At 47.4% G+C, this 23705-nt stretch overlaps 2 protein-coding genes and 1 long non-coding RNA gene across 9 annotated transcripts in view; 2 read left to right on the top strand and 1 right to left on the bottom strand.

Annotated features, from left to right (window-relative positions):
- The first annotated feature begins 1484 nt into the window (after window positions 1-1484).
- On the top strand, window positions 1485-20246 carry CELA1 (chymotrypsin like elastase 1). 2 transcript variants are annotated; one of them, XM_059403146.1, is made up of 8 exons: window positions 1485-1628; window positions 2303-2385; window positions 3944-4044; window positions 5175-5300; window positions 6370-6548; window positions 8111-8256; window positions 19193-19342; window positions 20101-20246. In XM_059403146.1, exons 1-8 carry the CDS (start codon window positions 1589-1591, stop codon window positions 20116-20118), a joined length of 843 nt encoding a protein of 280 aa, XP_059259129.1. In that variant the 5' UTR covers window positions 1485-1588; the 3' UTR covers window positions 20119-20246. The 2 variants fall into 2 exon arrangements, with proteins under 2 accessions (XP_059259129.1, XP_059259130.1); XM_059403147.1 differs by having other exon boundaries at window positions 1490-1628; window positions 6370-6506.
- Window positions 1578-16734, bottom strand: LOC132019685 (uncharacterized). 5 transcript variants are annotated; one of them, XR_009404834.1, is made up of 5 exons: window positions 16310-16609; window positions 12521-12637; window positions 8615-8681; window positions 8149-8267; window positions 1578-1653 (listed from the first exon to the last, which is right to left on the bottom strand). It is a non-coding gene; the product is annotated as an uncharacterized LOC132019685 (long non-coding RNA). The 5 variants fall into 5 exon arrangements; XR_009404833.1 differs by lacking the exon at window positions 1578-1653 and adding an exon at window positions 6133-6287; XR_009404832.1 differs by lacking the exon at window positions 1578-1653 and adding an exon at window positions 7663-7790 and having other exon boundaries at window positions 16310-16608.
- Window positions 20247-22775: 2529 nt separating the features above from the next.
- Window positions 22776-23705, top strand: part of BIN2 (bridging integrator 2) — a 32060-nt gene continuing 31130 nt past the window's right edge. For both annotated transcript variants that reach the window (XM_059403144.1, XM_059403143.1), the window contains exon 1: window positions 22776-22915. In XM_059403144.1, coding sequence (XP_059259127.1) covers window positions 22835-22915 — 81 coding nt within the window. In that variant the 5' untranslated portion in view covers window positions 22776-22834. The remainder of the gene's footprint in view (window positions 22916-23705) is intronic.

Below are 23705 nucleotides of genomic sequence, written 5' to 3'. Positions count from 1 at the left end.
TGGGCCCTGCCCCTAGAGCTCACTTTGGAGTGAATATGGAGTATGCTTTAGGTGGGCTCCTACTCCTGGGGCGAGAGCTGTCTCCTTAAGTCCAGAGCAGGCAGGGAGGTGGGGGGAGGATGGACAAAGAGGCCCTGGTCCCCTACCCAAGCTCAGTCTTCTTCCCCACCTACTTCTGTTAGAATGCTGGGGGTGGGACTGGAAAGGGGGCCCTTCATGTGACCCAAGCGCCATAATGTGATTGCCCTGAACACCTCAGTGACATAGAGAACAGAACTCCTTCCAACAATTCAGGCCTCTTCTGCACCTGCAGGCACAAAACTTGAATTCCAGGGGCATCTGGGTGGCTCAGATGGTTCAGCATCTGACTCCTGATTTTGGCTCAGGTCCTGATCTTAGGATGGTAAGATTGAGCCCCATGTCTGGCTCCAAGCTCATCGAGAGTCTGCTTGGGATTCTCTCTCTCTTCCTCTTCCCCTCCCCCTGCTCATCTCTCTCTCTCTCTCTCTCTCTCTCTCTCATAAATAAATAAAATCATAGAAAGAGGAAGGGAAGAAAAAGGAAGAAGAAAGAGAGAGAAAGGAAGAAAGGAAGGAGGGAGAGAGGAAGGGAACGAAAGAAAGAAGTTTGAATTCTGGAAAGCATCTAGGCCACAAAGACCTTCAGGTGAACCAGGTGACTTTCCTGCCTCTTTGCAGGCTTCCTGGCTTCTCTCTGCCTAAATCAGAACCCCACTCATAGCCTTCCCTCTGGGGCCTCCCAACCCAAAGTCCTCTGCCCCTGCCCCCTGGCAGAGCACCCTGCGCCTCCTTCCTTCCTCCCCTCCTGACCTTGATGGACAGAGCCCTTCCTCTTCTGCATCACACGCCTGGCTCTCACCTGTTCCCTCTGCCCTCTGTGCTCACATCCCTCAAATATCTCCCTATGCTGCAAGCCCCCCTTCTAACCTGTCTCACGCTCTCCTTCTCTGGGAGCTCTCTTTGTGGCTTTCCACGGAGTCTCCCCAAACCTGTTTCTTAACACCTTCCTCCACCAGAATGCTCTCCAGGGGCGTCTACCCTGCTTTAGCTCCCTGCCTTTATGCCCATAGGTGTCGTGGGGGCGTGTCCCACCTCCCTGCTTGGGCAGGGGGAGCTTGCTAAACACGCTTCCCTCCTCCACAGTCCACACCGACAGACCCTTGCCTCCAACTCCTCCTACACAAAACGGATGTCTGCACTTACAGTGCCACTGAGGACAAGGAAGGCAGAAGGCAGGGACAGACCCAAAGGGGAGACAGACCCTGCGGGCAAGGCCGGTCCTGGCTCCCCCTCCGATTTCTGAAAAACAGTTTATTGGATGCCTTTCAACTGAAGGCAGATGATTAACTTAGCTCTCAGCCGACCTTGTTCTGTCTTTGAACAACAGATAAATTAGTTCACTTGCAAATCGATCTTTTCGTTTGTATTTCCATGTCACCTGTGATTTTTCCCGCCTTCCAGCGGCAGCCCAGCAGGCTGGCAGCAAGGTCTGCAAAGCTGCTGATAAGAGGAATATTAAAGAGGGCTTGGCTCCTGGCAAGGGGTCAGTGGTCCACTCAGCCGGCGACATGCTCCGCTTCCTGGTCTTCACCACCCTGGTCCTTTATGGTAAGTGGGTCATCTGGCCTGAGTTCTAGAAGGAGGAGGATTTGAGCAGGAGGGTCAAAAGCTATCCTTAAGTCCAGTCTCGTTCTCCATCCCTGAGCGGGATGGAACACTCCATGAGTCTAGCAGAAACTTTCCCCTCCCCCCTCCTGGAGCCCATGTGAGAGGGACAGTCAGGGTCACTCGCCATGCAGAACCCTCTGGTTGCCCGGATCTTGAACCATGAAGCAGATAAGTCCCTTTCCGGGGCCTGGGCTTTCTCACCACCCCCACTGACAGGAAGACACCCTGAGCAGATGCCTGGCTGGGATGTTCACTGCTGCCCTTGCCCCTTGGAGAATGCTGCCAAAGCACTGTGTGTGTGGGTAGAGGTGGGAGGTGACCTCAGGCCATAGGATGACCCCAAGCAAGGCTGAGACCACAGGGAGCCTCTGGGCCCTAGCCTAGGGATGTGAGATTCGTCCTTCACCGGCTACCAGAGCTCTGGGGACACCTGGGGAAGCAGAAGTCGTTCAGATTCCCCTGGTTTCAAAAGGAGCTCCCATAACTCTCAGTGGGGGCCCTCATTTGCTAGGGAGGAACTGTGAATTCACAGACAAAGCACACTGCCTCCCTGCCCCCCACCCTGAGCTGACCCCATGCTTAGTCATCACTCACTTTTCTTCTGCCCCACAAAGGACACAGCACCCAGGACTTTCCAGAAACCAATGCCCGGGTAGTTGGAGGGACTGAGGCCCGGAGGAATTCCTGGCCCTCCCAGGTAGGTGTTCCTTCACAGCCCCCGGCTTCTAACAAAACAAGAGTTGCCTGTGGGCAGGTACATGTGTGTTTGTGAACGTCCTTATCCACAAGAAGCTCGTCAGTATCAACAAGCTTGCCAACCCTCTGGCTTGCAGATTTAGGTGAAGGGGACCAGGCACAGGTGGGGAAGGCAGGCGAAGGGCTTGGAGGAGGGGATGTGAACTCCAGCCCCACTCCCTTCCCCAGGCACACACCCGAACACAAACCACGTTTACGTTCCTGGAGACACCACACACACTCGTAAGACTTGGCGTGAAACGCAAACCCCGGACTCTTCACACATGCGCACACGCACACATGCACACGCACACCATGCCACACCGTGCACCTCTGCCTTCATGCATGCCCCAACCTCCGAGGGGAGCATGCTGCTTATTTGGCTATTTAGAGTTTCTGGTTTTGTAACAGGGCTTTGATTTAAGCAATTCTAAATGTGTAAACCTAGCACATTAACTGGGAAAGGGCCACACTTTCAGAGGAATCACAACACTTAGAATGAAATTCAGGGGGTGCCTGGGTGGCTCAGTGGTTTAAGCCTCTGCCTCTGCTTCAAAAGGAGCTCCCATAACTCAGCTCTCTGCTCAGCGGGAAGCCTGCTTCCCCCTTTCTATCTGCATGCCTCTCTGCCTACTTGTGACCTCTGCCTGTCAAATAAATGAATAGAATCTTAAAAAAAAAAGAAAGAAAGAAAGAAAGAATGAAATTCAGTTCACGACAGTTTGGAGCCCAATTTTCAGAAGTAGGGTTGTTTTGGAATATGGGAGCTGCTGAAGACAATGTGAGTTTTCCAACGGTCCTTCTGAGTATTCCCTGAGAGATGGGGACAGGTCCTTCGGTCCTTCTGAGTATTCCCTGAGAGATGGGGAGACCTTGGAGGGGGCTCTGGAGACCTGAGCCAGAGGGTTAGATGATGGAGCAATCCCATGGCCACATTTCCTACCAAGAGGAAATGAAGGTAACGACCGAGTTCATGGCCCTTTGCAACAACCCAGGTTAGGGATGTCAAATACACGATTTGTGTGTCTTTCCTCCCCCTGCCCACGGACAAAGCAAGCATCACCCAACAATGGAGCACTCTTTGCTGCTGATCCCAAGGCCATCTGCACACTCCTTCTCACCATCACCCCAGGGAGCCTCCAGCAACAGATCAGTAGCAATGGACAGGACCAATGAAACCCACTGGCCAGCTCTAGCCCACAAAGTTGGAGAAGATTTTGAAGGATGGCAGGAATTGAAGGAAGTGTAACAGGTTGTTTGGGGCAGAGCCTTTTTTTTTGTTTGTTTTTTATTTATTTGACACAGAGAGAGAGAGATCACAAGTAGGCACAGAGGCAGGCAGAGAAAGAGGGAGAAGCAGGCTCCCCACTGAGCAGGGAGCCCGATTCGGGGCTTGATCCCAGGACCCTGAGATCATGACCTGAGGCAGAGGCTGAAACCACTGAACCACCCAGGCACCCCTGGGGCAGAGCCTTTTAAGAAACACCACCCTCTTCCTCTTTTCTCCCCTCCCCTTCTAGATTTCCCTCCAGTACCTGTCTGGGGGCAGATGGTACCACACCTGTGGAGGGACCCTCATCAAACAGAACTGGGTGATGACGGCTGCTCACTGCGTGGACAGGTGAGAAAAACAGAACCCAGCTCTGCTGAGCCCTTGGAAGGGGAGAAGTCTGGCCTTTCTGGAGGAATATGTGTCTTTTAGCACTCGGGGCAGTACTCTAATGGAGCGTTGGGGGCCTGCAGGGAGGCTGTAGGATATCATGAAAAGGAAAGATTTTTGGCATCAGGCAAGCCTAAGTTCAAATCCCAGTCCACCTTCTTCCACCTTTGTGACCTTGGATGGCTTGCTTAGCTTTTCTAAGCTTTCATTTTCTTACTTCTTTTTTTTTTTTTAAAGGTTTTATTTATTTATTTGACAGAGAGAGATCACTAGCAGATGGAGAGGCAGGTAGAGAGAGAGAGAGAGAGAGAGAGAGGGAAGCAGGCTCCCTGCTGAGCAGAGAGCCCCATGCGGGACTCGATCCCAGGACCATGAGATCATGACCCGAGCCGAAGGCAGCGGCCCAACCCACTGAGCCACCCAGGCGCCCCTCATTTTCTTACTTCTAACACGGGGTAAAAGTACCTACTTCTTAAGAGTTATTGGGAGGATTAAGTAGGTGAATATCTCAATGCCTGGTCAACATCTGGCTGGTAATCTCTCCCCCCACCCATATTTGTCTTGAGCCATTGTTTTCAAATCTGAGCATGAATCAGAATCACCCAGAAGGCACAGATTGCTGGGTCCTGCCCGGCAGAGCTTCTGCCTTAGTGGGTTCAAACTGAACCTGATAATTGGCATTTCTAACAAGTTTCCAAGTTATACTGATGCTGCTGGTCCAGGGGTCATGCTTTAAGAACTATTGGTTTGTAACCTCCCTCAAATCCCTCTGTGGGCTGAAAGCCATTAGATCATCTGTGCCCATCACCCCTCTCCCAGGTTATGAGATTTTCAGTCTGTGAATTTTAGCTTCATTAAACTGGGCAATGAAGTTGATGGTAGTTTTTGTCACTGCCCCCCAAGTTAGTAAATTAGAAAAGGAGAGAGCTTATTACTTCCTCATCTTCTAGGGTCTTTGTCTGTCCTCTGCCTGGGCCAGTTAAGATGGCTTCCTGTACTAAAGATAGGATGAGAGATGGTTTCCCAGCTTCTCTCTGAGGGGAAAGAGCCCCCTGGATCCCTCAGGGTTTCCTTCTCTTCTGTCACTCCAGAGCAATGACCTTCCGCGTGGTGGCTGGAGAACACAACCTGAACCAGAACGACGGCACGGAGCAGCCTGTGAGTGTGCAGAAGATCGTGGTACATCCATCCTGGAACAGCAATAATGTGGCTGCCGGGTAGGGCCAAGGTTGGGCTGGCCTCGGGCTAATTGGCCAGCAACAGGGTCTGGGCGTCCCTCAGGTTCATTCAGAAGGATTCTGAGAATTTGGATTTTAGAAGGCTTGGGAACTTTTATTTTAAGATTTTATTTATTTAGTTAAGAGAGAGAGAGAGAGCGCTCTAGTGAGAGAGCAGAAGCAGAAGGATCAGTGGAGAGAGAGGGAGAAGCAGGCTCCCCACTGAGCAGGGAGCCCGATGTGGGACTTGATCCCAGGATCCTGGGATCAAGACCTGAGCTGAAGGCATCCACTTAACGACTGAGCCACCCAGACGCTCCTCATCTTTCTTCTTTGAGAATTCTTCTCTGCTACCAAGATCATACCACTCTGCTCCTTTCTGATCCCCCCTTCATAACTGAAAGATGTAAGCTCCACTCCCCTGGGTTGCAGAGGTCCCAGCTAGACTACAACACCAAGACCTCACCAGCAGGTGCTGCTGTTAAACAAGGAATATCCTCCTGTGGGGGTTTGAGCCCCAGCAAGTCAGTCCCTTCCTCCTTCAAAATTGTTCTTCTTTTCCTTTTTTTCCTTTAAAAAGTTATTCATTTGATTTATTTATTTAGAGAGATTGAGATCACGAGTAGGGTAAAGAGAGGAAGAGAAAATCTCAAGCAGACTCCCCACTGAGCACAGAGCCCCATGTGGGGCTCGATCTCACAACTGTGAGATCATGACCTAATCCAAAATCAAGAGTTGGACATTTAAAGAACTGAGCCACCCAGGTGGCCCAAAATTGTTCTTTTTTTTTTTTTTAAGATTTTATTTATTTATTTATTTGAGAAAGCAAGCACAAATGTGGGGGAGGGGCAGAGGGAGAAGCAGATTCCTCGCTGAGCAGGGAGCCTGATGCAGGACTTGATGCCAGGACCCCAGGATCATGACTGAGCTGAAGATAGATGCTTAAGCAACTGAGCCACCCAGGTGCCTCTATAGCTGTTTCTGACTCTGTGGGGACACAAAAGCTTAGTGAGGGCCAGCCCCTATTCTGACCTGAAGAAAGGCTGAGCTGGCTCCTTTGTTCCCACAGTTATGACATTGCCCTGCTGCGCCTGGCCCAGAAAGTTACCCTCAACAGCTACGTCCAGCTGGGTGTTCTGCCACCGGAGGGAACCGTCCTGGCCAACAACAGCCCCTGCTACATCACAGGCTGGGGCAGGACCAAGAGTAAGGCACCTGCACGGGCACCATCTACCTCATGGGTCTTGAGTAGGTAGCAGAGCTTCTGGGCACATTTTTCAGTGGTCCTAGGTGTTTATAGCCAGAATCAAGAAACCAGAGATAAAATAACTGGTCCATGAAATCAAGCTAAGAACAGACCACAGAATGGTCAAGTCACATAGACTGATAACTAAAAAATAGCAACAACAAAAAAACCTTGCCTCAGAGAATATTTTGTATCTGCCTCTCATTTAATTTTATTTTATTTTAAAAGATTTTATTTATTTGAGAGAGCGCACACAAGGGAGCATGTTGTGGGGGGCAGAGGGAGAGCTAAAAAGTCTCAAGCAGACTCCCCACTGAGCACGGAGCCCCATCATGGGGCTCAATCTCAGGCTCCTGAGATTACAACCTGAATGGAAATCAAGAGTCGATGCTTAACCAACTGAACCACCCCGCCTCTCATTTTATACATGAGGAAACTAAGGCCCAACAAAAGTAAAAACCTTGTGTAAGATCACATGACTAGTTAGTAACTAGTTAGCTGGGGCCAGGTATCCTGGCTCCCATTTTGGTGGTCATTACACCATCTGCTACCACCATAGATAGTCACTGGGCTGTGGGTTGGAGTCAGTAAACCAGAGGTAGCTGGAGGTCCAGAGAAGTGAAGGCAGAAGAGGCCTCAGCTCTCTTCTGATCACCATGGGAAGATTTCTGGTAGGGAATGCCACCCAGACAACATGGAAAGGCAGGAGGGCTATGAGCAGAGATGGTCAAGAAGGGCAGAGCCATTAGGCCTGACTGAAGTCTGTCAGCCATGCGCAGCGTTTGAGCTCTGGAATAGAGGTGACTAGTCTACTGGGAGAACCTAGAGCTAAGAGAGAGAGAGAGAGGCTTCTAATGCAGCTGCTCTTACTTGACTTAATGTTGTTGTGGTTCAGCCTCCTGATCTGTAAAAGGAAGGGGTTGCTATAAGGATACAAAGAAATAATGTAGGTGCCAAGGCTTTGGAAAGTCAAAAGAGCCAGATAAAGGAAAACTGCACCAAGTTCTTGTGAAATGAAAATAAGGGTGTACAGTCCCAGTTCTGCTTAGTACGGTTGGCTATGCAAGGTGAAAGCAGGAGAGTCATCCACAAATAAGACCATTTTGGTCGCTTTAATTTTTTTTTTTAAAGATTTTATTTGACAGAGAGAGACACAACAAGAGAGGGAACACAAGCAGGGGGAGTGGGAGAGGGAGAAGGGAGCCTCATGTGGAGTTTGAATCCAGGACCCTGGGAATCAGAAACTGAGCAGAAGGCAGACGCTTAACAACTGAGCCACTCAGGCACCCCTTTTTTTTTCCTTTTTTAAAGCAGGAGTAGGAGATTGGAGGTTAGTGGTCTGGAGCTGGGGAACAATGACGAGGATGACCCCTGCAGGGAGGGGCCTGTAGCTTCCACAGAAAGAAGGGATGGGGGAGGAACCATGGCATGGGAGGCACAGAGAGAAGGAGCTTGCCCTGAGTTCAGCTTCCATCAGAGCTTGGGATGGTTGGGCAGGGTACGGAAGGGTTCTCCCCCTGGAGAGCGTGTGGGGCTGACCTCCAACTCTGTGTGTCCTGTTCAGCCAATGGGCAGCTGGCCCAGAGCCTGCAGCAGGCTTACCTGCCCACTGTGGACTATGCCACCTGCTCCAGCACCTCCTACTGGGGCTCCACCGTGAAGAAAACCATGGTGTGCGCGGGAGGAGACGGAGTTCGCTCTGGATGCCAGGTGAATACATGCTGGAAATGTCAGAAAAACCACACGAGGTCCCTCCCCACTCCGCCTCCCATCCCCCACCATTTCCTCATGCCCTTTTCCACACCTACTCCCACCGCCACATGTGGACCAGACTTGCCACTCTGGCGCCTGAGGGAGAATGAGTCTGTGCTAGGAACTCTAGTCTCACAGAATCTCAGAGTTGAAAGGAACCCTAGAAGTCATCATGCCTGATGCCCTGACCTTCCTGGTGGGTGGCCCAGCATCTGTGTGTTGGTGTATGTGTGTGGTCCTCAGAAGCTGTCAACCGCCTAGACTTTTCACAGCCCCAGAGTGGTCATTGCAACTGTGTGTGAGGAAGCTCTCTTACCGTCAACCCCAGATCTCCATCACCACGCCTTTACCTCAGTAGTATTTCGAGGAGGACAGACAGGTTACTATGGCAGGAGAAAGTGCAGAAAATAGTGTCATAATCATTTATATATATAATACTTAGACTCTTCTATTTAGACAGGGTCAGTCAGCAATATACCATCTTACAGATTTCTTAATGCGGTTCAACAAATGTTCTTGATTTCCTATTAAGTGCCAGCCACAGTGCTAAGTGTGAGGGATACAAAGATGACTCAAACTGAGGGTTTAGTGGAGGAAGGGCAGTAGCAGGCATGTGATAGGACATTGTCAAACAATGTGGGTAAGTGTGATTTAAAAAAAAAAATGCAGAGGGCAATATAAGAGACTCAAAGATAGGGACTTACTTGTACCTTTTGGGGTAAAAAAAGACTTGGAATCTGTAAGGGAGTTCTGATGCTTATGTGGGAGAAAGCCAGGCAATAGGGGAAAAGCTATTCAGAAAGACCAACAGGAATGAGGGCCTGGGCCAAGAAACCACCTAGAACTCTTACAGAATTACAGGGCGTTCCCTACAGCTAGAGCAGAGGTCAGAGCCCACAAACTTCCAAATCCTGCTGCCCGTTTCTCTACAGTCTATGAGCTAAGAATGATTTTTACATTTCTTAAGTTGTTTTTTAAGATTTGTTTATTTATTTTGAGAGAGAGAAATAGAGAGCTCAAATGGGAGGAGCAGCAGAAGGAAAGAGAATCTCAAGCTGATTCTAAGCTCAGTGAGGAGCAAGAAGTGGTGCTTGATCTTACCACCCTGAGATCACGACCTGAGCCCAAACCAAGAGTGGCTGCTTGACAGACTGAGCCACCCAGGCACCCTGATTTTTACATTTTTAAATGGTTGGAAATAAATTTTAAAAAGATTTAAAACTTAAATCAAAATGGGTGGCTCAGTCCATTAAGCCTCTGCCTTCGGCTCAGGTCACAATCCCAGAGTCCTGGGATTGAGCCCCACATCGGGCTCCCTGCTCAGCAGAGAGCCAGCGTCTCCCTTTCCCTCTGCCTGCTGCTCTGCCTGTTTGTGCTCTGTTTATATCTCTGTCAAATAAGTAAATAAAATCTTTTAAAAAAAATGTCATGACATATGAAAAATATAAAATTCCAATGTTCATGAAAAAGCATTAAGTTGGAAAGAATACAGCCATACTTGCTTACTTGTATATTGTCCATGGCTCCTTTCATAGAGTTGGATAGTTGCAACAGAGACTCTATAGTCTGCAAAATCTAAAATACTTATTATTTGGCCCTTTATAGAAAAAGTTTGCTGATGTCTGGGCTAGAACATAAACTATTAACCTATCAGAGAATGTCAGGAGATGATGCTAGAGGCCAGTAGGAGCCTCTTGACTTAGGGCTGCAAGGGCCATGTGCAGGGGAAGAAAATTTTTCCCTTCTTCCCTTCTAGGTTCTTTGGCTCATCTAATAATTAAATTGGTGTAAGACAGATTAACATGAGAAAAACAGATTTAATTTCATACATGCAGAAGCTCATAAAAATATGACACTCAAAGGCAAAGACCTTTTAGACAAAGAAATAAATTTGTGAAGAATTGACATGACAAAGAAGTTCGGGCTTGGGGTAAATGAGTGAAGGAGCAACAGAGTGAGGCAATAGCGTTTGTTATACAGCCCTAAATACCCTTCTCCGGTGGTAAAGATGTCTCCTTACAAGAAGGATACCTTTCACATGGCATGTTTATTTTCTGCTTTCAGAGGAACAAAGTGGGGTTAGAATATCCTTCTTATGCTGTCTGTTCTTAAATAATTCAAAATAACCAATATCCCAAAGTGGTATATTTGGGGGCAGCCTGCCCTGAACCTCCATCATATGCTTAGGCTCATGAACTTTATCTCTTAGCCTGAGAAACCACACAAGAGTTATGAACAGGAGAATAGAGTGATCAGATTTGCCTTTTAGAGGCATCATCTGATGACAAAGTAAGCTTGCTTGAAAGAAGGTGAGGTTGACCAAGAGACAGGTTAGGAGACTGTTGTAATTATCTAGGCAATAGATTTGAGGGCTTGAACTAGGGCAGCAGAGAGAAAGCAGAAAGAAGTAGGATCTGGAATGACTTTTATGCATCTGGTTTAAGTGACCTGGGAAGTGTTTTGCTACCTCCATTGAGAGAAGGTTTATAGAACGTAGAAGGTGATGAATTTGGTTCTAACAAGTTTATTCTAAAATCCCAGTGGGACATTCAGGTATAATTACCCAGTGAGTAATTAGATATAAGGAAGTAGAACTTTCGGGGAGAGCCAGACTAGAGATACAGCAGGCAAGATCCACCCCTGGATCCCAACCCACCCCCATCCCGCAGGGGAGAATTTTTTTTTTTAAAGGTTTTATTTATTAATTTGACAGAGACACAGCAAGGGGAGTGGGAGAGGGAGAAGCAGGCTTCCTGCCGAGCAGGGAGTCCCATGGAGGACTCAATCCCAGGACCCCAGGATCATGACCCAAGCCAAAGACAGATGCCTAATGACTGAGCCACCCAAGCACCCCAAGAATTTGTAGAATGAGAAAAGAACAGTGAGTTGAGGAAAGAACTGTGATAACATGAATACTTGAGCGTTTCAGGGGTAGGTGGAGGACAGAGAACCCATAAAACTAGAAAGGGATTAGAGATCATAAGGGTTTTCCAGAATCTCGGGAAATACTGATGTGTCCTACACAGTATACAGTGCATCCAGGAGTCACAGGAGATAACTGGAAGGGCCCACTTGGGCAGTTGGTGGGTCACCAGTAACTGTGGCAAGAACAGTGTCAAGAGAGACGAGGGGGAGAAGCTTTACTAAAGGTAAGAAATGGAAGAGGCAATGAGAAACTAAGGAATGGAGAATCCCTTTCAAGAATCTTGGATGAAACAAAGGGACCAAAAAATATCTGGTAGCTTTCAGGAGGATGGCCGGTCACAAAGCGGGTGACTGTAGTACCACTGAGTGGGTTAATAGGGAGAGAGGAAAGGATCTTGTAGGGTCAGAGAGAGGAAGGAGTGGATGGCACAAGACCCTAGAGGAGGAGAGATGGAACCAAGGGTCAGGTGCAGCCGGAGCAGGAAGGGAGTCAGCAAAGTACCAAAATGTGCACGATCCGAAAGAGCGTGTAAGCTGGGTGGCTGGAGGACGGCGGGTGTTCTGCATTGCTTTTTCCATTTACTTATAAACTAGGAGTCAGTTTGAACGCTGAGAATGAAAGAACAAGTGTTGTATGGTCTGGATTAATTAAAACAAGTGGGACAATGATCCTCCGAGATGTTCCTGATAGGGTGAGGTTGGAGACCATGCAATGACTGAGTATAGGATTCACTCCCTTTGACTCGAGACTCAGTTGCAGGGAGTGGGTTAGTCCCAGAGCTGGGCTTTCCTGCCTTAACCGGAGCCAAAGGACAAGAATGCAGACCAAAGGCAAGGTCTGTGCTGGGTGGAAGAAGAGAAGCCAGCAGGAGGCTGGCAGGCTGACTGAAATGGTAGAATCAAATGAGCAAAGATTTCTGGTGAGCACTTAGAACCATGGAAGCAAGGCGACCAGCTCCTCCCAGTTTGCCCAGTCTCCTGCATGGTGGGAGCCCTACACACAGAGCCTGATACACAAGGCAGTCTCTGCTAGGCCCCTACTGGCTAGCTTCCCCCTTTACCCTAAGGTTTAACCTTTCTGGATTAATTCACTTTCCCTCTGCTCCCTCAGCGTCTGGAACTCCAACAAAGCAGAATACTTTTCTTCTGACAGTGGTTCCAATTTGACAATTCTCTGAAGCAGTTGGGTATCCAAGGCCTTTCCCACTGCAGTTTTTCCAAGACCGTGTCTTCTGGGTTTTCAGACTGCTGGGTCCCAGCCCTTCATCTCAGGCGGGGTTCACCGAGCCCTTCTCACCTCAAGTCAATCCATTCATTCCCACTGAGCTCTTTTCCAGCTCTTCCTTCTACCCTCAAATCCTCAGCCACTCCTTCCAGCTCTCGAGGGCCAGTGTTTCTTTTTAGTTCAATTAGCCTAAGACAATAGTATTAGAGACAATTTAATTACCTTCCATTCCTCTAGTCCGGAGATATTCTCAAACCCCTCCTAGAATTTGGGTGGAAGAGGGGCTCCTGTGTGGGACAGTCAGTTGAGTGACTTGGTTTAGACTCAGATCATGATATCATGGTTGTGATCTTGAAGTCAGGGGATCAAGCCCCACCTGTGTCCACTTGAGATTTTCTCTCTCTCTCTGAAATAAGTAAATCTTACAAAAACAAAAACAAAAACAAACAAACAAAAAAGCTTGCTTCTCCTTTAAAAAGAACATCCCTCACTTTTGATCAGATTCTCAGCTTAACTTTGAGGTCCAATGGAAACATAAGGCATTAGCGCCTCTCTCAGCTCCTGCTCTAACGTTCTCACAGCTTCTTTTGTGAAATTTTGTTGATCCTTTTTGTGCTATTCACAGGTCAGGAGGGTTTTTTGGCTTAACCTCTATGATAATCACAGGCCACGTGACATCAGATTCACGGTCTTTACATTGCTCATTCTCTTCATTCCTTTTTTGGTGTTTCTGGTTTGGGGCAATCCTTTGCTAGGTGGTCAGTGGCTGTGAACGTGCATTTGGAGCTGTTGAGAGGGTAACAATGGACCAGGGAGACTATGATGATTACTCTAAGCAGGATTAATTCCTGATGTTTGGAATGCACTTTGGAGCCCTGGTCTGCAACACCCAAACCAATCAAAATCAAAGAAGTCTAAGAGAGACCCCACCGTAGGAGACACCTTTTCAAGCCAAGTGGCTTGCTCGGTGATCTTATGTGAGTGAGTCTCAACTCCTCCAGAAGTGTTAATGCAGGTCCAGCACTGGTGTTGACCATAGCATGGACATCACCTTGCTCAGTTAAGTATAATTAAGGACTACCCTACCATTGAGAACAGCATTGGCCGGAGTCTGTCTAAGGATCTTGGTGGCAGAGCTCTTGTCTTGGCACTGGATTCTACCATATCTTCCAGAGTTAAGGAAAGGTTTCTGATCAGATTCTGATGTACCTCTGCTCCTACCCAGGGAGGGGTGGGCCCTATCGAAGGAAGTGAATCCACATCATGAATATCAATGACTCCTTTCTAACTCAGTTCTTCCTCCAACTCAATGATGTAAATCCAGGGGAGCTGCTCATCTGTGGAGAGTGGCTGGCACACGTGGATAGCCTAAAAGGCACTTCCTGGCTGTGTACCAGCTATCTAGTCCTTTGTAGACCCAGAGAGGGTGATAGCAACCATGGATAAAGACAAATTCTCTCAGGGCACAAACCACTCCTTGAGCAGGTGCCCCTGTTAGGTAGAGGCATTCCCAGGGATTGTTGCATTTGCCCATTCAAGCCAGGGTACAGTTAGGTCCTTTCTTAGCCTCTTAGTAAAAGGTTATTCTAAGTTCCAGGCATTACCCGCCTCCACACCTTGTCCATGACCCAGGAAATGTGGATGATGGTGTTAGCTTTCCAGGCCAGCACCAGAGAAAAGGAAAGAAGAGGAAGAAGAAAAGGCTTCCTATTTTGTTAAAGTATGAAGACTTCATCTGGCAGCTTGGGAGGAAGCAGTCTACTGCGATGTCAGCTACTCTGTCCCTGGTCACTTTGACTGGGAGGTCTCTAACATTTATGTGGGTCCGGCTACCAGGTGGGGCCTTCTCTCCAAATTTAAGTCCCTGGAGTCTGGCTGCCCTCTGGGTGGTGAGGAGGACCTGGTGTCCTCCCTTCCAAGGAGATTCAAGGGCAGTCTTTGTTCTTATTGATTCTAAATTAGAAGAGTGAGAGAAAATTCGAAGTGTTAGTTTGAAGAGTCATAGCCAGATTTTTTAGGAAACTAGAAGAATTCGGGATCCAGTCCAATTTACGGGCATATAATAGAACCTCAAAGACAACGATCGGGATTAGAATCTAATACACATGAAAGTGTAAACATAATTTCTTCTCTCTACAATTACCTTCATTTTTTATAGTAAAACTAATTTATTTGCCTTAAACTTTGCCTGATTCTTTATACATGTGCAGCAAGAATAGTGATTGACCACATAAGGTCTTTTTAAAAATCTTTATTTTAACTTTATTTGGATCTAGTTAATTAACAGACAGTATACTATTAGTTTCGTTGTAAGGTCTTTTTAAGACTGCTTTGCTGGAACCTTGTAAGCAAAGTACCAGGTCAGTCTTTCCACGAGGCTTTATTGGGTCTGTAAAGTCAACCTTAGTTCCTTGAAACTGTCTGGTCATATCCGAGTCTATGTACAACTTTCTCAAATACGATATTCTAATCAGAGCTTTCGTAACATAACCAGTGTTTCCAATGCGTCTTGTTATACAAGGAGATCAGATTCTCACTGAATGGCTGTAAATAACTAACTGCAGTTCCCCCGGAACAACATGGGTTTGAACTGTGTGAGTCCACTTATATGGGGATCTTTTTCTGTAAAAATAGAGAACAATAAGAGTGTGTTCTCTTCCTTATGAATTTTAAATAACATTTTCTTTTATCTAGGTTACTTTACTATAAGAATACAGTATAGAACACATATAAAATAAGATATGTGTTGACTATTTATATTATCAGTAAGGCTTTTGGTCAGTGGTAGGCAACTAATAGTTACATTTTCTCTCTCTTGTTTTTTTTTTTAAGTTTTATTTATTTATTTGTCAAGGAGAGAGAGAGAAAGAGGGCACAAACAGGGGAAGCAGCAGAGGGAGAAGGAGAAGCAAGCTCCCCCTGAGCAGGGAGCCCCATGCAGGACTCAAACCCAGAGCCTAGGATCATGGCCTGAGCTGAAGGCAGCTGTTTAACCCACTGAGCCACCCTAGTTACATTTTCGAGGAGTTACATTTTCGAGGAGTAAAAAGTTACAAGGGCATTTTTAATTATGCAGGGAGAGGCGGTCAGTGTCCCTAACCCCCATGTTGTTCAGGGGTCAACTATATATTGTCACAAAAAGAATACTCGAGAGTTTTTGAACTCTGGAGAGATCAGGTAGGGAGAAAAAGCAAATGTTTTATCTTGGTTCCAAAGATATAGCTCACAAATTGTTGATAGCTGAAGAGAGAAGAAGAAAAAGTTTCCTAAAATCTGGAAAAAACAAAACATTGGAGAACCAGCCATGTTTTAAACAAGAAATCAGACAAATTATAATTATCCATCTCAATTCACACAGGCCCATGAAATTAATATTCGTCCTACTTGAATCCATTTCTTCCATCAGTCCTGGAAATTTTCAGCCATTTCAGTTGCTTGATCTGAAAGTATCAGAAATCTGAACTCTATAGAGTACTTGCCAGATTCTTTTCCATGAATTTCTCTGAAGATAAAACACATCTGCAGGGCACCTGGGTGGCTCAGTGAGTTAAAGCCTCTGTCTTCATCTCAGGTCATGATCTCAGGGTCCTGGGATCAAGCCCCGAATTGGGCTCTCTGCTCAGCAGGGAGCCTGCTTCCCCCCCTCTCACTCTGCCTGCATCTCTGCCTACTTGTGATCTTTGCCTGTCAAATAAATAAAATCTTAAAAAAAAAAAAAAACACACACACACATGCAAGAGGCTTTTGTAAAATCATCTGAGTAAAACAGTAACTCCATAAATGATAAAAGACTTTAAAATTCCCATTTTTAAAAAAGATCTGATGGGAGTTTATTATAATGGAACTAATAAGGGGACTTACCCATGGCCCTTGGAAATGGCAAGAAAGACTGTAAATTCAGTGTTCGCAAAATGCCACCCACACCTGTTTCTTGGTATCCCCGGTGCTGTCAGAAGTATCCTTTGGTCTGGTCTCTGCCAGCAAATCTGTTACGTAACAAAAATTCAGCTGAATAAATTTAGAGATCAAAGTGGCTTCAATGATTCATGAGTCAGATAGCATCTCATCTAGAAAATAGAAAGGAAGTTAATTAAGCTATAGGAAAGAAAAGGGTGTTAAAGGCAAAGAGAGAATGGAAAAAGGAAATTATTAGCAAAGAACGCCTTGTTTTAGGCAAGGTTGCCCTCCTAAGAGGTCTATCAGATTACCTCCCAGTGCTGACTGAGAAATTCCAGGTTGGCTGGTTAAAGGTCACATTTCTGGGAGAAGCTGAAGCTACAGTTGGGTTAGGTATTAAGTCTCGGTAGAGCTTGGCATAAGTGACTTTATTTTGGGCCTGCTGTCATTTTTTAATAGTTGGAACATTCTGGAAGAGTGCTTTATGATCAAAAGCACCTTATAAGTGAATTATATATATCTTCATGGAGTCAATAGAAGCTCTTAGCGGTCTCTGTTCTTCCAGAAACATGCTTGGCACACCCAAGTATATGTTTTATTATGGGTCCGTAGGCATGTTTTCCTCTATTTCTCTTTCTTGTCTTAAACACTATTTGATGTTGCAAATCCTTCAGTGAGTTCATGAAAAATGGAAGCAGTTTGGGGTTTTTTTTTTGCATTTCTTCCCCCACCCCCACCGCTCCACCTCTGGCTACCACCAGTCTGTCCTCTGTACCTATGAGCTGGTTTTGTTTTATGTTTAGATTTCACATAGAAGAGAGATCACAATGTATCTTTCTCTGACTTGTTTCACTGAGCATAGGTCCCTCTAGGTCCATCCATGTCCTTGCAAATGGCAAAATTACCTCTTTTTTCATGCCTGACCTCTCATCCATATTATGTTCTAAAATTACTTTTCATTTCCTGCAGAACTTGGTTTTCCCTGGAGTTAATATCTGTCTTTTTAATTTGCATAACATATACTCCACTTACCGCTAACTCAGCCCTACACTGTCCACTAGTTTGTAAGTGACCTATATTATCCTCTTGACCTCAGTGTTTTGTGTCTTGGTGTGGGTTTATTTGCATTCATTGTGAAAGAGACTTGGTGGGTTTTCTCATTTTAGAAGCTCCAGAACTTTGGTCCTGAAAATATTAATTGGATGATGATTTCCTCCCCTCCATTGTTGTAGTCTCTCTAGAATTTCTGTTATTCGCCTACTTACCTCCTAAGATAGTCCTCTTATTTTCCTGGTCTCTCTATATTTTGTTTGCTCTACTTTATCTTCCAAGCCTTCTTCTTCTTCTTCTTCTTTTTTTAAAGATTTTATTTGACAGAGATCACAAGTAGGCAGAGAGGCAGGCAGAGAGAGGGGGCAGGGGAAGCAGGCTCCCTGCTGAGCAGAGAGGCCCATGCGGGACTTGATTCCAGGACCCTGAGACCATGACCCAAGCTGAAGGCAGTGGCTTACCCCACTGAGCCACCCAGGCACCTTCTTCCAAGCCTTCTGATCTTTCATTTCTATGATCACAGTAATAATTCCCAAGCGCTGTGTTTTCTGAATGTTCAATTTACTAGCAAGCTGTTCTTGTATCATGGATGCAATATTAATCATGGTTTTTTACTGCTTGTTTCCTTTTACCTGCAAATCTTGGTTGCCTTCATTTTTTTATTTCTTTAACTCTTTATTTTGAACTTCATTGGTACATTAGAGGCTTTCTTCAGATGCTTGGTACTTCTTCACCATCTGCTCTTAATTTCAGAGTGAGAGTACTAAAAAGCTGATCAGTAGCTCTGAGACTTCGGTGGGATTCATCCATGGTAAACTGGTCTGTTGAGTGATCTAGTGAGGCCACTGCGGCAGGGGACCTCCAATGGCAGTATCGTCTGGTATTCCTTTGTATGCTGGTCAGATTTTCCAGAGAAATATCTTTCCATTTTCTGTCTGGAATTACATATGTGCTGCCGAAGCGAGCACTCTGTCTGGAATTATAGAACCGGCAGCCTGGGAGCTGAATAAGGAGGAGAGTGTCAAGGTCATACTCTATCAACCCAATTTTCTCTGATTCTAAGCCTGAGCATGTAACCACTACCCAATACGTCACTTTCATTCCTCTTTACCCCAGTGTTTTTTTCCCCTACCCCAGTTTAGTTTAATGTGTTGACTACCCACCCTGCGTCTAATCACTAAGTCTAATGAGAACCATTGGTCTAAATGCTGGGGATGAAAAATCATTACAACACTCTATACCCCCCCAGGTTCAATGTAAGTCAATAAAAGCTATTGAGCTTTCGATGTTCAAAGTTCTATGCTAGACTTGTGGAGAGGAAATGTGTCAGTAAGACACAATTCCTGTCTCAAGAAGTTCATAGATAGACGTGGCAGGTAGAAACAAATTATGAAACCAAACTACAAGGCAGAACATGACATGAGGGCAGCAAAAGAAAGGAAGAGCTACTACGGTTGTTCTGCAAGAAAGAAGAGATTACATCTGCATTGTGGAGATGTGAAGGAAGGAGGGATTTGAATCGGAGCAAAGGTTCAGAGATTTAAAAATGGAGCTTTAGGGGTGCCTGGGTGGCTCAGTGGGTTAAGCCACTGCCTTCGGCTCAGGTCATGATCTCAGGGTCCCGGGATCAAGTCCCGCATCGGGCTCTCTGCTCAGCAGGGAGCCTGCTTCCTCCTCTCACTTTGCCTGCCTCTCTGCCTACTTGTGATCTCTCTCTCTCTGTGTGTCAAATAAATAAATAAATAAATATTTTTTTAAAAAAATGGAATTTTAGGCCCTTCCTTCTCCTCCCTGCAGGGTGATTCTGGGGGCCCCCTCCATTGCTCGGTGAACGGCAAGTACACTGTCCATGGAGTGACCAGCTTTGTGTCCAGCCTGGGCTGTAATGTCTCCAGGAAGCCCACAGTCTTCACACGGGTCTCTGCTTACATCTCCTGGATGAACAAAGTGAGTCTTTGCACATGATGGGTTGAAACAGGGTCACCTGAAGATCCCTGCCCTGGCTGGGTCGGGCAGCAGAAGCTGGCCAGGGGAGCCCATCATTTTCCTCACCACATTCATTTACTCCTCTCCCTTGCCTCCGTGGTGCACTTTCCCTCGATAATGCTGCCGTCCTGGGTTCCCCTCCACACAACCACCAGGCTTCACCAAAGTGTTTATGACTTAAGTCGAGATGGTGACAACAGCAGACCTTAACCAGGCACGTATCAGTGCTGACCTACATCAAAGCCAAGAGAAAAATGGCTGCAGCTAGGGCCCCCAGGCCACTGGGCAATGGAAGGGTCACTGACTCCCAGGCGTTCTTTCTGAGCACAATATGAGAAGTTGCTCTACCCTTCAGCAAGACGTTTTACCACTCTAGACAATGCCTGATGGTTAGGTGAGACTTTACCTACACAGCGACCTAATGGTAGAGCTTCACCACCATCCCACCTATGCCCTCCAACTTTCAAACACACTCTGGAGTCTTGTGGCATGAACTTTCATTAACAACCGTTTCCAGGCCTGCCCTTGCCATTAAGTGCTGGGTATGTGCCTGTAACAGTGAATTGTCCCGACACGACTGAAATCTCCTTCCTCCCCACCCATCTCCCAATTCCCCCAGAAACCCAGTACAGGGCCACACTCAACCAGGAGTCCTGGAAGAAAACAGAAGGGAGGTGGGCAGAAGTTGCTTACTGTGGGCATATCTACTTTTCCTTCAGGTCATTGCCTCCAACTGAACATCTTCCTGAATCCAATGGCATCCTGCCCAGGAGGACGCTTAGATCCATAGTAACACTTGAGGCCACCAAGGAAAGAACACGAGAGACCAGCAAGCCTGATACAGAAAAGCAAATAAAACTGAATATACACGATCATCCTGAGTCTTTTTATCTGTGATAGAACCCTCTAAAGGAAATGTAGTTCTAGGATCCACAGTTGATGCCACCACATTTCTGTGCTGGTTCTTTCATTTACCGCCACCTCTCCCAGGTCCCAAACGAAGCCAAGTGGAAGTGGTTTTACATTATCCTTTTTGCATTATTTTCAGATCTACACATCTATCCATCTGCCCCTCTGCTCTCCCTTCCATGTGTATTTGCTATATTCAAAGGCACAGAGTGCTTTCAAATGTTTGTGAGTCACTAAATGCACCTGGATTCTCCCAGGCAGACTGTGGGCTCATCCTTCTTTTGTTCCCCCCTTCAGTGCCTAGAACAGGTGCTCCAGGATACACTAGAGATAGGAATACAGGACTCTGTGGTAGGTCAGATACCAGCTGACAAAGAAAGTGACAAATTACAAAGGAGACGAGGGAGGCAAGAATAGAAACAAGGAGAAAAGAAGATACTGGACAAAGAGAGGGAAAGGTTGAGCAGAACAAAAAGGAAGAAGAGACAACAATATAGGGCCTCCAACTATGTGTGAGTCAGCATTTCAAGGCTGGGACTAAAATAGACAACCGGATCTGGGGTTCTATAAACCACAGAGAACTGGGAAGCTGATAATTCTGCCCGATTCTGGCCTGGACTCAGTCTTTTGGAGTGGCCTACAAGAGACTGAGGAGGGAACTGAAAGAAGGCAAAGTAGATGAGAAGCAGCTGTTCATAGTGATCCCTGAGGACCAGACAAGAGAGAATAGGTAGTTAAAGTCATAACTGGAGAAACTGGCTAAGACCGGTCCTGGCTTTGTAGGCTGCAACGTCAGCAGAAGCCTCTGGAACAGCGTCTGCACTGTAAAAAGCTGGGTCAGGATGTCTGTATTCCCATCCCGGTTCCAACGCTGAGCAACTGGGTAATCCTGGGAAGTCACCAGCTTTTTCCTGGGGTTTAATTTCCTCACCTAGTTAACTTCTAAATATTGTCCCTACTTTAAAACTACAGGATTTGGTGATCACTGATTTCAGTTCCTAAGAGATTGGCACAGAAGAGGGTTTCTTAGGAGGCAGTGGCTGGCCTGCATTGCTAAGGACGCTGTGGACGGCCGAGAGTGACACAAGTGTTGGCCCCCTTCTGCTAGTTACAGACTTACTATCATGACCATCTCTCAGTTTCCCACAGTACCATCATCCCCTGGGCTTCTCAACTCTTCTTCCCATCCAACATCAAGTCTTTCCATTTTCTGCACTCTGCCCCTTCTAGACTATCCCCACAGCTCGTATCCAGCATAAATCCCAACGACCTAGGACCTGACAATTTTGTATCCATCTCTATAAATGCCTTAAGCACATAATATTATAACCATTTGATTACCAACCTCTCTCCACCTCCAGACTTAAAATACCTTGAGGTCAGAGATCTGTCTCTCTCTCTCTTTTTAATTTATCCTTCGTTTCTCAACATGGAGCCATGTCTGTCACACAGCTGACCCTGAGTGCAGTACGCCTGTTTCAGGGAATGGCCTGGGAAACAGCATACAAGGGCCTCCAGCTTCCCTCTCCACTCCTTAGGAAGTCATCTTGACCCTCTTCCCCTCTTGGAGGAAGGTTACAGCACGGTAAAAATCTGTAAGTAAATGACACCTCCCAACCCAGTGTCCTAATCTCCAGCTATCCCCTCAAAGCCATCAGCTTCCAGTAGAAAACATCGATGGGAGCAACGGGTGTGATCTGGGCAGCCTCATCCCCACTTTCCCAGCCTGTGCCTGTCTTCACACTCTGCCTCCATGGAGTACACGCACCAGTCCATCCCGCTATAGACGTGTGCCCTCCTCCCCAGCGCGGGTTTCCATTCTCTCCTCCTCTGTCGTTTTCCAGTAAGATCCCCCGTTTTCCTAAGGACCCCCATTTTGAGTGCTGGCTCAGTTGCTCCTCCCTTTCAAATCCCGATGTGGAGTCCTGCGCCTTCCCACACTTGGTCCCTACCAGTTCAGGCTTACAGCAGAGGCTTTCCATCCTTAAAAACAGTAACCTGGAATAAGACGAGCATTCCACCCGGCAACCCCGAAGACATGGCCATGCAGTGAAACGTTTCCCAATACTCTTGCTAAGCGGAAATCGCAATCTTTCTACCCCATCGTTCCAGTTTATGCTGATGTTTATGGCGAATTGGCTGCGGGCATGAATGAGTCTTGACCCACATTAGAAAACTGTTCTTTGGGGCTGGTGCTCCCATCCCTCAGGGCGGCACAGCTTCAAGGCTGGTTTTGAGCGAGCACCACCTGAGGGCAGTCCCAAATTTCCAGCCTCCTCCTCGGAACAGGTAGGGCCCCCGCTCCAGACGTCCCCCTTGGAGCCCGGGGCTGATCCGTGCTGGGCTTGGGGCCTCGGGACCACCGCAGCTGCGCGGGGAGCCCACCTGGGGAGGAGCCTGGGCGGCCGCGGGGGGTCTCGAGCGACGTGGGGCGGGGCCGCCACGGCCACGGCCGGATGCTAGGCATGCCGGGAACCGCACTTCCTCCTCGGGGGCCTCCAGAAAACCACAGGCCGCCGGGCCAGGCCTCCCGGAGCAGGCAGGATGGCGGAGGGCAAGGCGGGAGGCGCCGCCGGCTTGTTCGCCAAGCAGGTGCAGAAGAAGTTCAGCAGGGCCCAGGAGAAGGTAGGTGGCCGCCCCCCCACCCCACCCCCCACCCGCCGGTCCCGCCAGCCGGATTCCGTGAGAGGGGCGTACAGGGTCCCCGGGGGGCCTGGGCCGAACCGATGGGTCCCCGGCTTCTCCTGCAAACAGGAGTGGGACCGGGTCCGGGTTTCCCTTAAAATAGAACGATTTGAGAGAACGGAGGAAATCACCCGATCTCGGAGGACGCCGAGGAGACAACTCAGGAACCCTAAACAAGGCTCGGGCCGACCCAGGACAGGTGGGAGAAAGGAACCAACGTTGGCAGTTTTTGTCATAGCCATCCAGCGACGATGGTATTTTACAGATGATGAAATTGAAGGTTCGAAAGGGAGAATCTCCGCAAACTCATAAGGCAGCCATGACCGGCTGTGCTACCAGCGAGGACCACCTAGTCCACAAGGACTAGAGTAGTTCTGCAGGGTTCTCTCTCTGTACCCACCCCTGCCTGACCTCTGCCCGTTGTTGAAGCTGATGTAAGCGGTAGCCCGTATCTGCCTTCTGTGCGATCTCTTTGGTGTTGGAAAGTACCCAGCCCGGGGTGATGAAGGAGCATCTCTTTCTAGATTGTGTTCTCCATTTAGCTCTGGGTGGTCCTACTCCAGCACTAGCATGTAGGTAAGCTGTCCCCCTGTAACACCTCTCTACACATTTTAATGACATTCTTATTTCTGCCTGTCCAGAGTTTGCCCTTCCCTTGTAACCTGAAGCTCTCAGCTCTCAACCTATCAGCTCCTGGTCCATGAACGTCCTTTTGTCTTTGAGGAAGCCA

Source organism: Mustela nigripes, chromosome 6 (assembly GCF_022355385.1).
Source record: "Mustela nigripes isolate SB6536 chromosome 6, MUSNIG.SB6536, whole genome shotgun sequence".
In the NCBI taxonomy this organism is placed as follows: domain Eukaryota; kingdom Metazoa; phylum Chordata; class Mammalia; order Carnivora; family Mustelidae; genus Mustela; species Mustela nigripes.
Note: the sequence above shows the minus strand (reverse complement) of the source record. Positions and strands in the feature narration are given on the sequence as shown.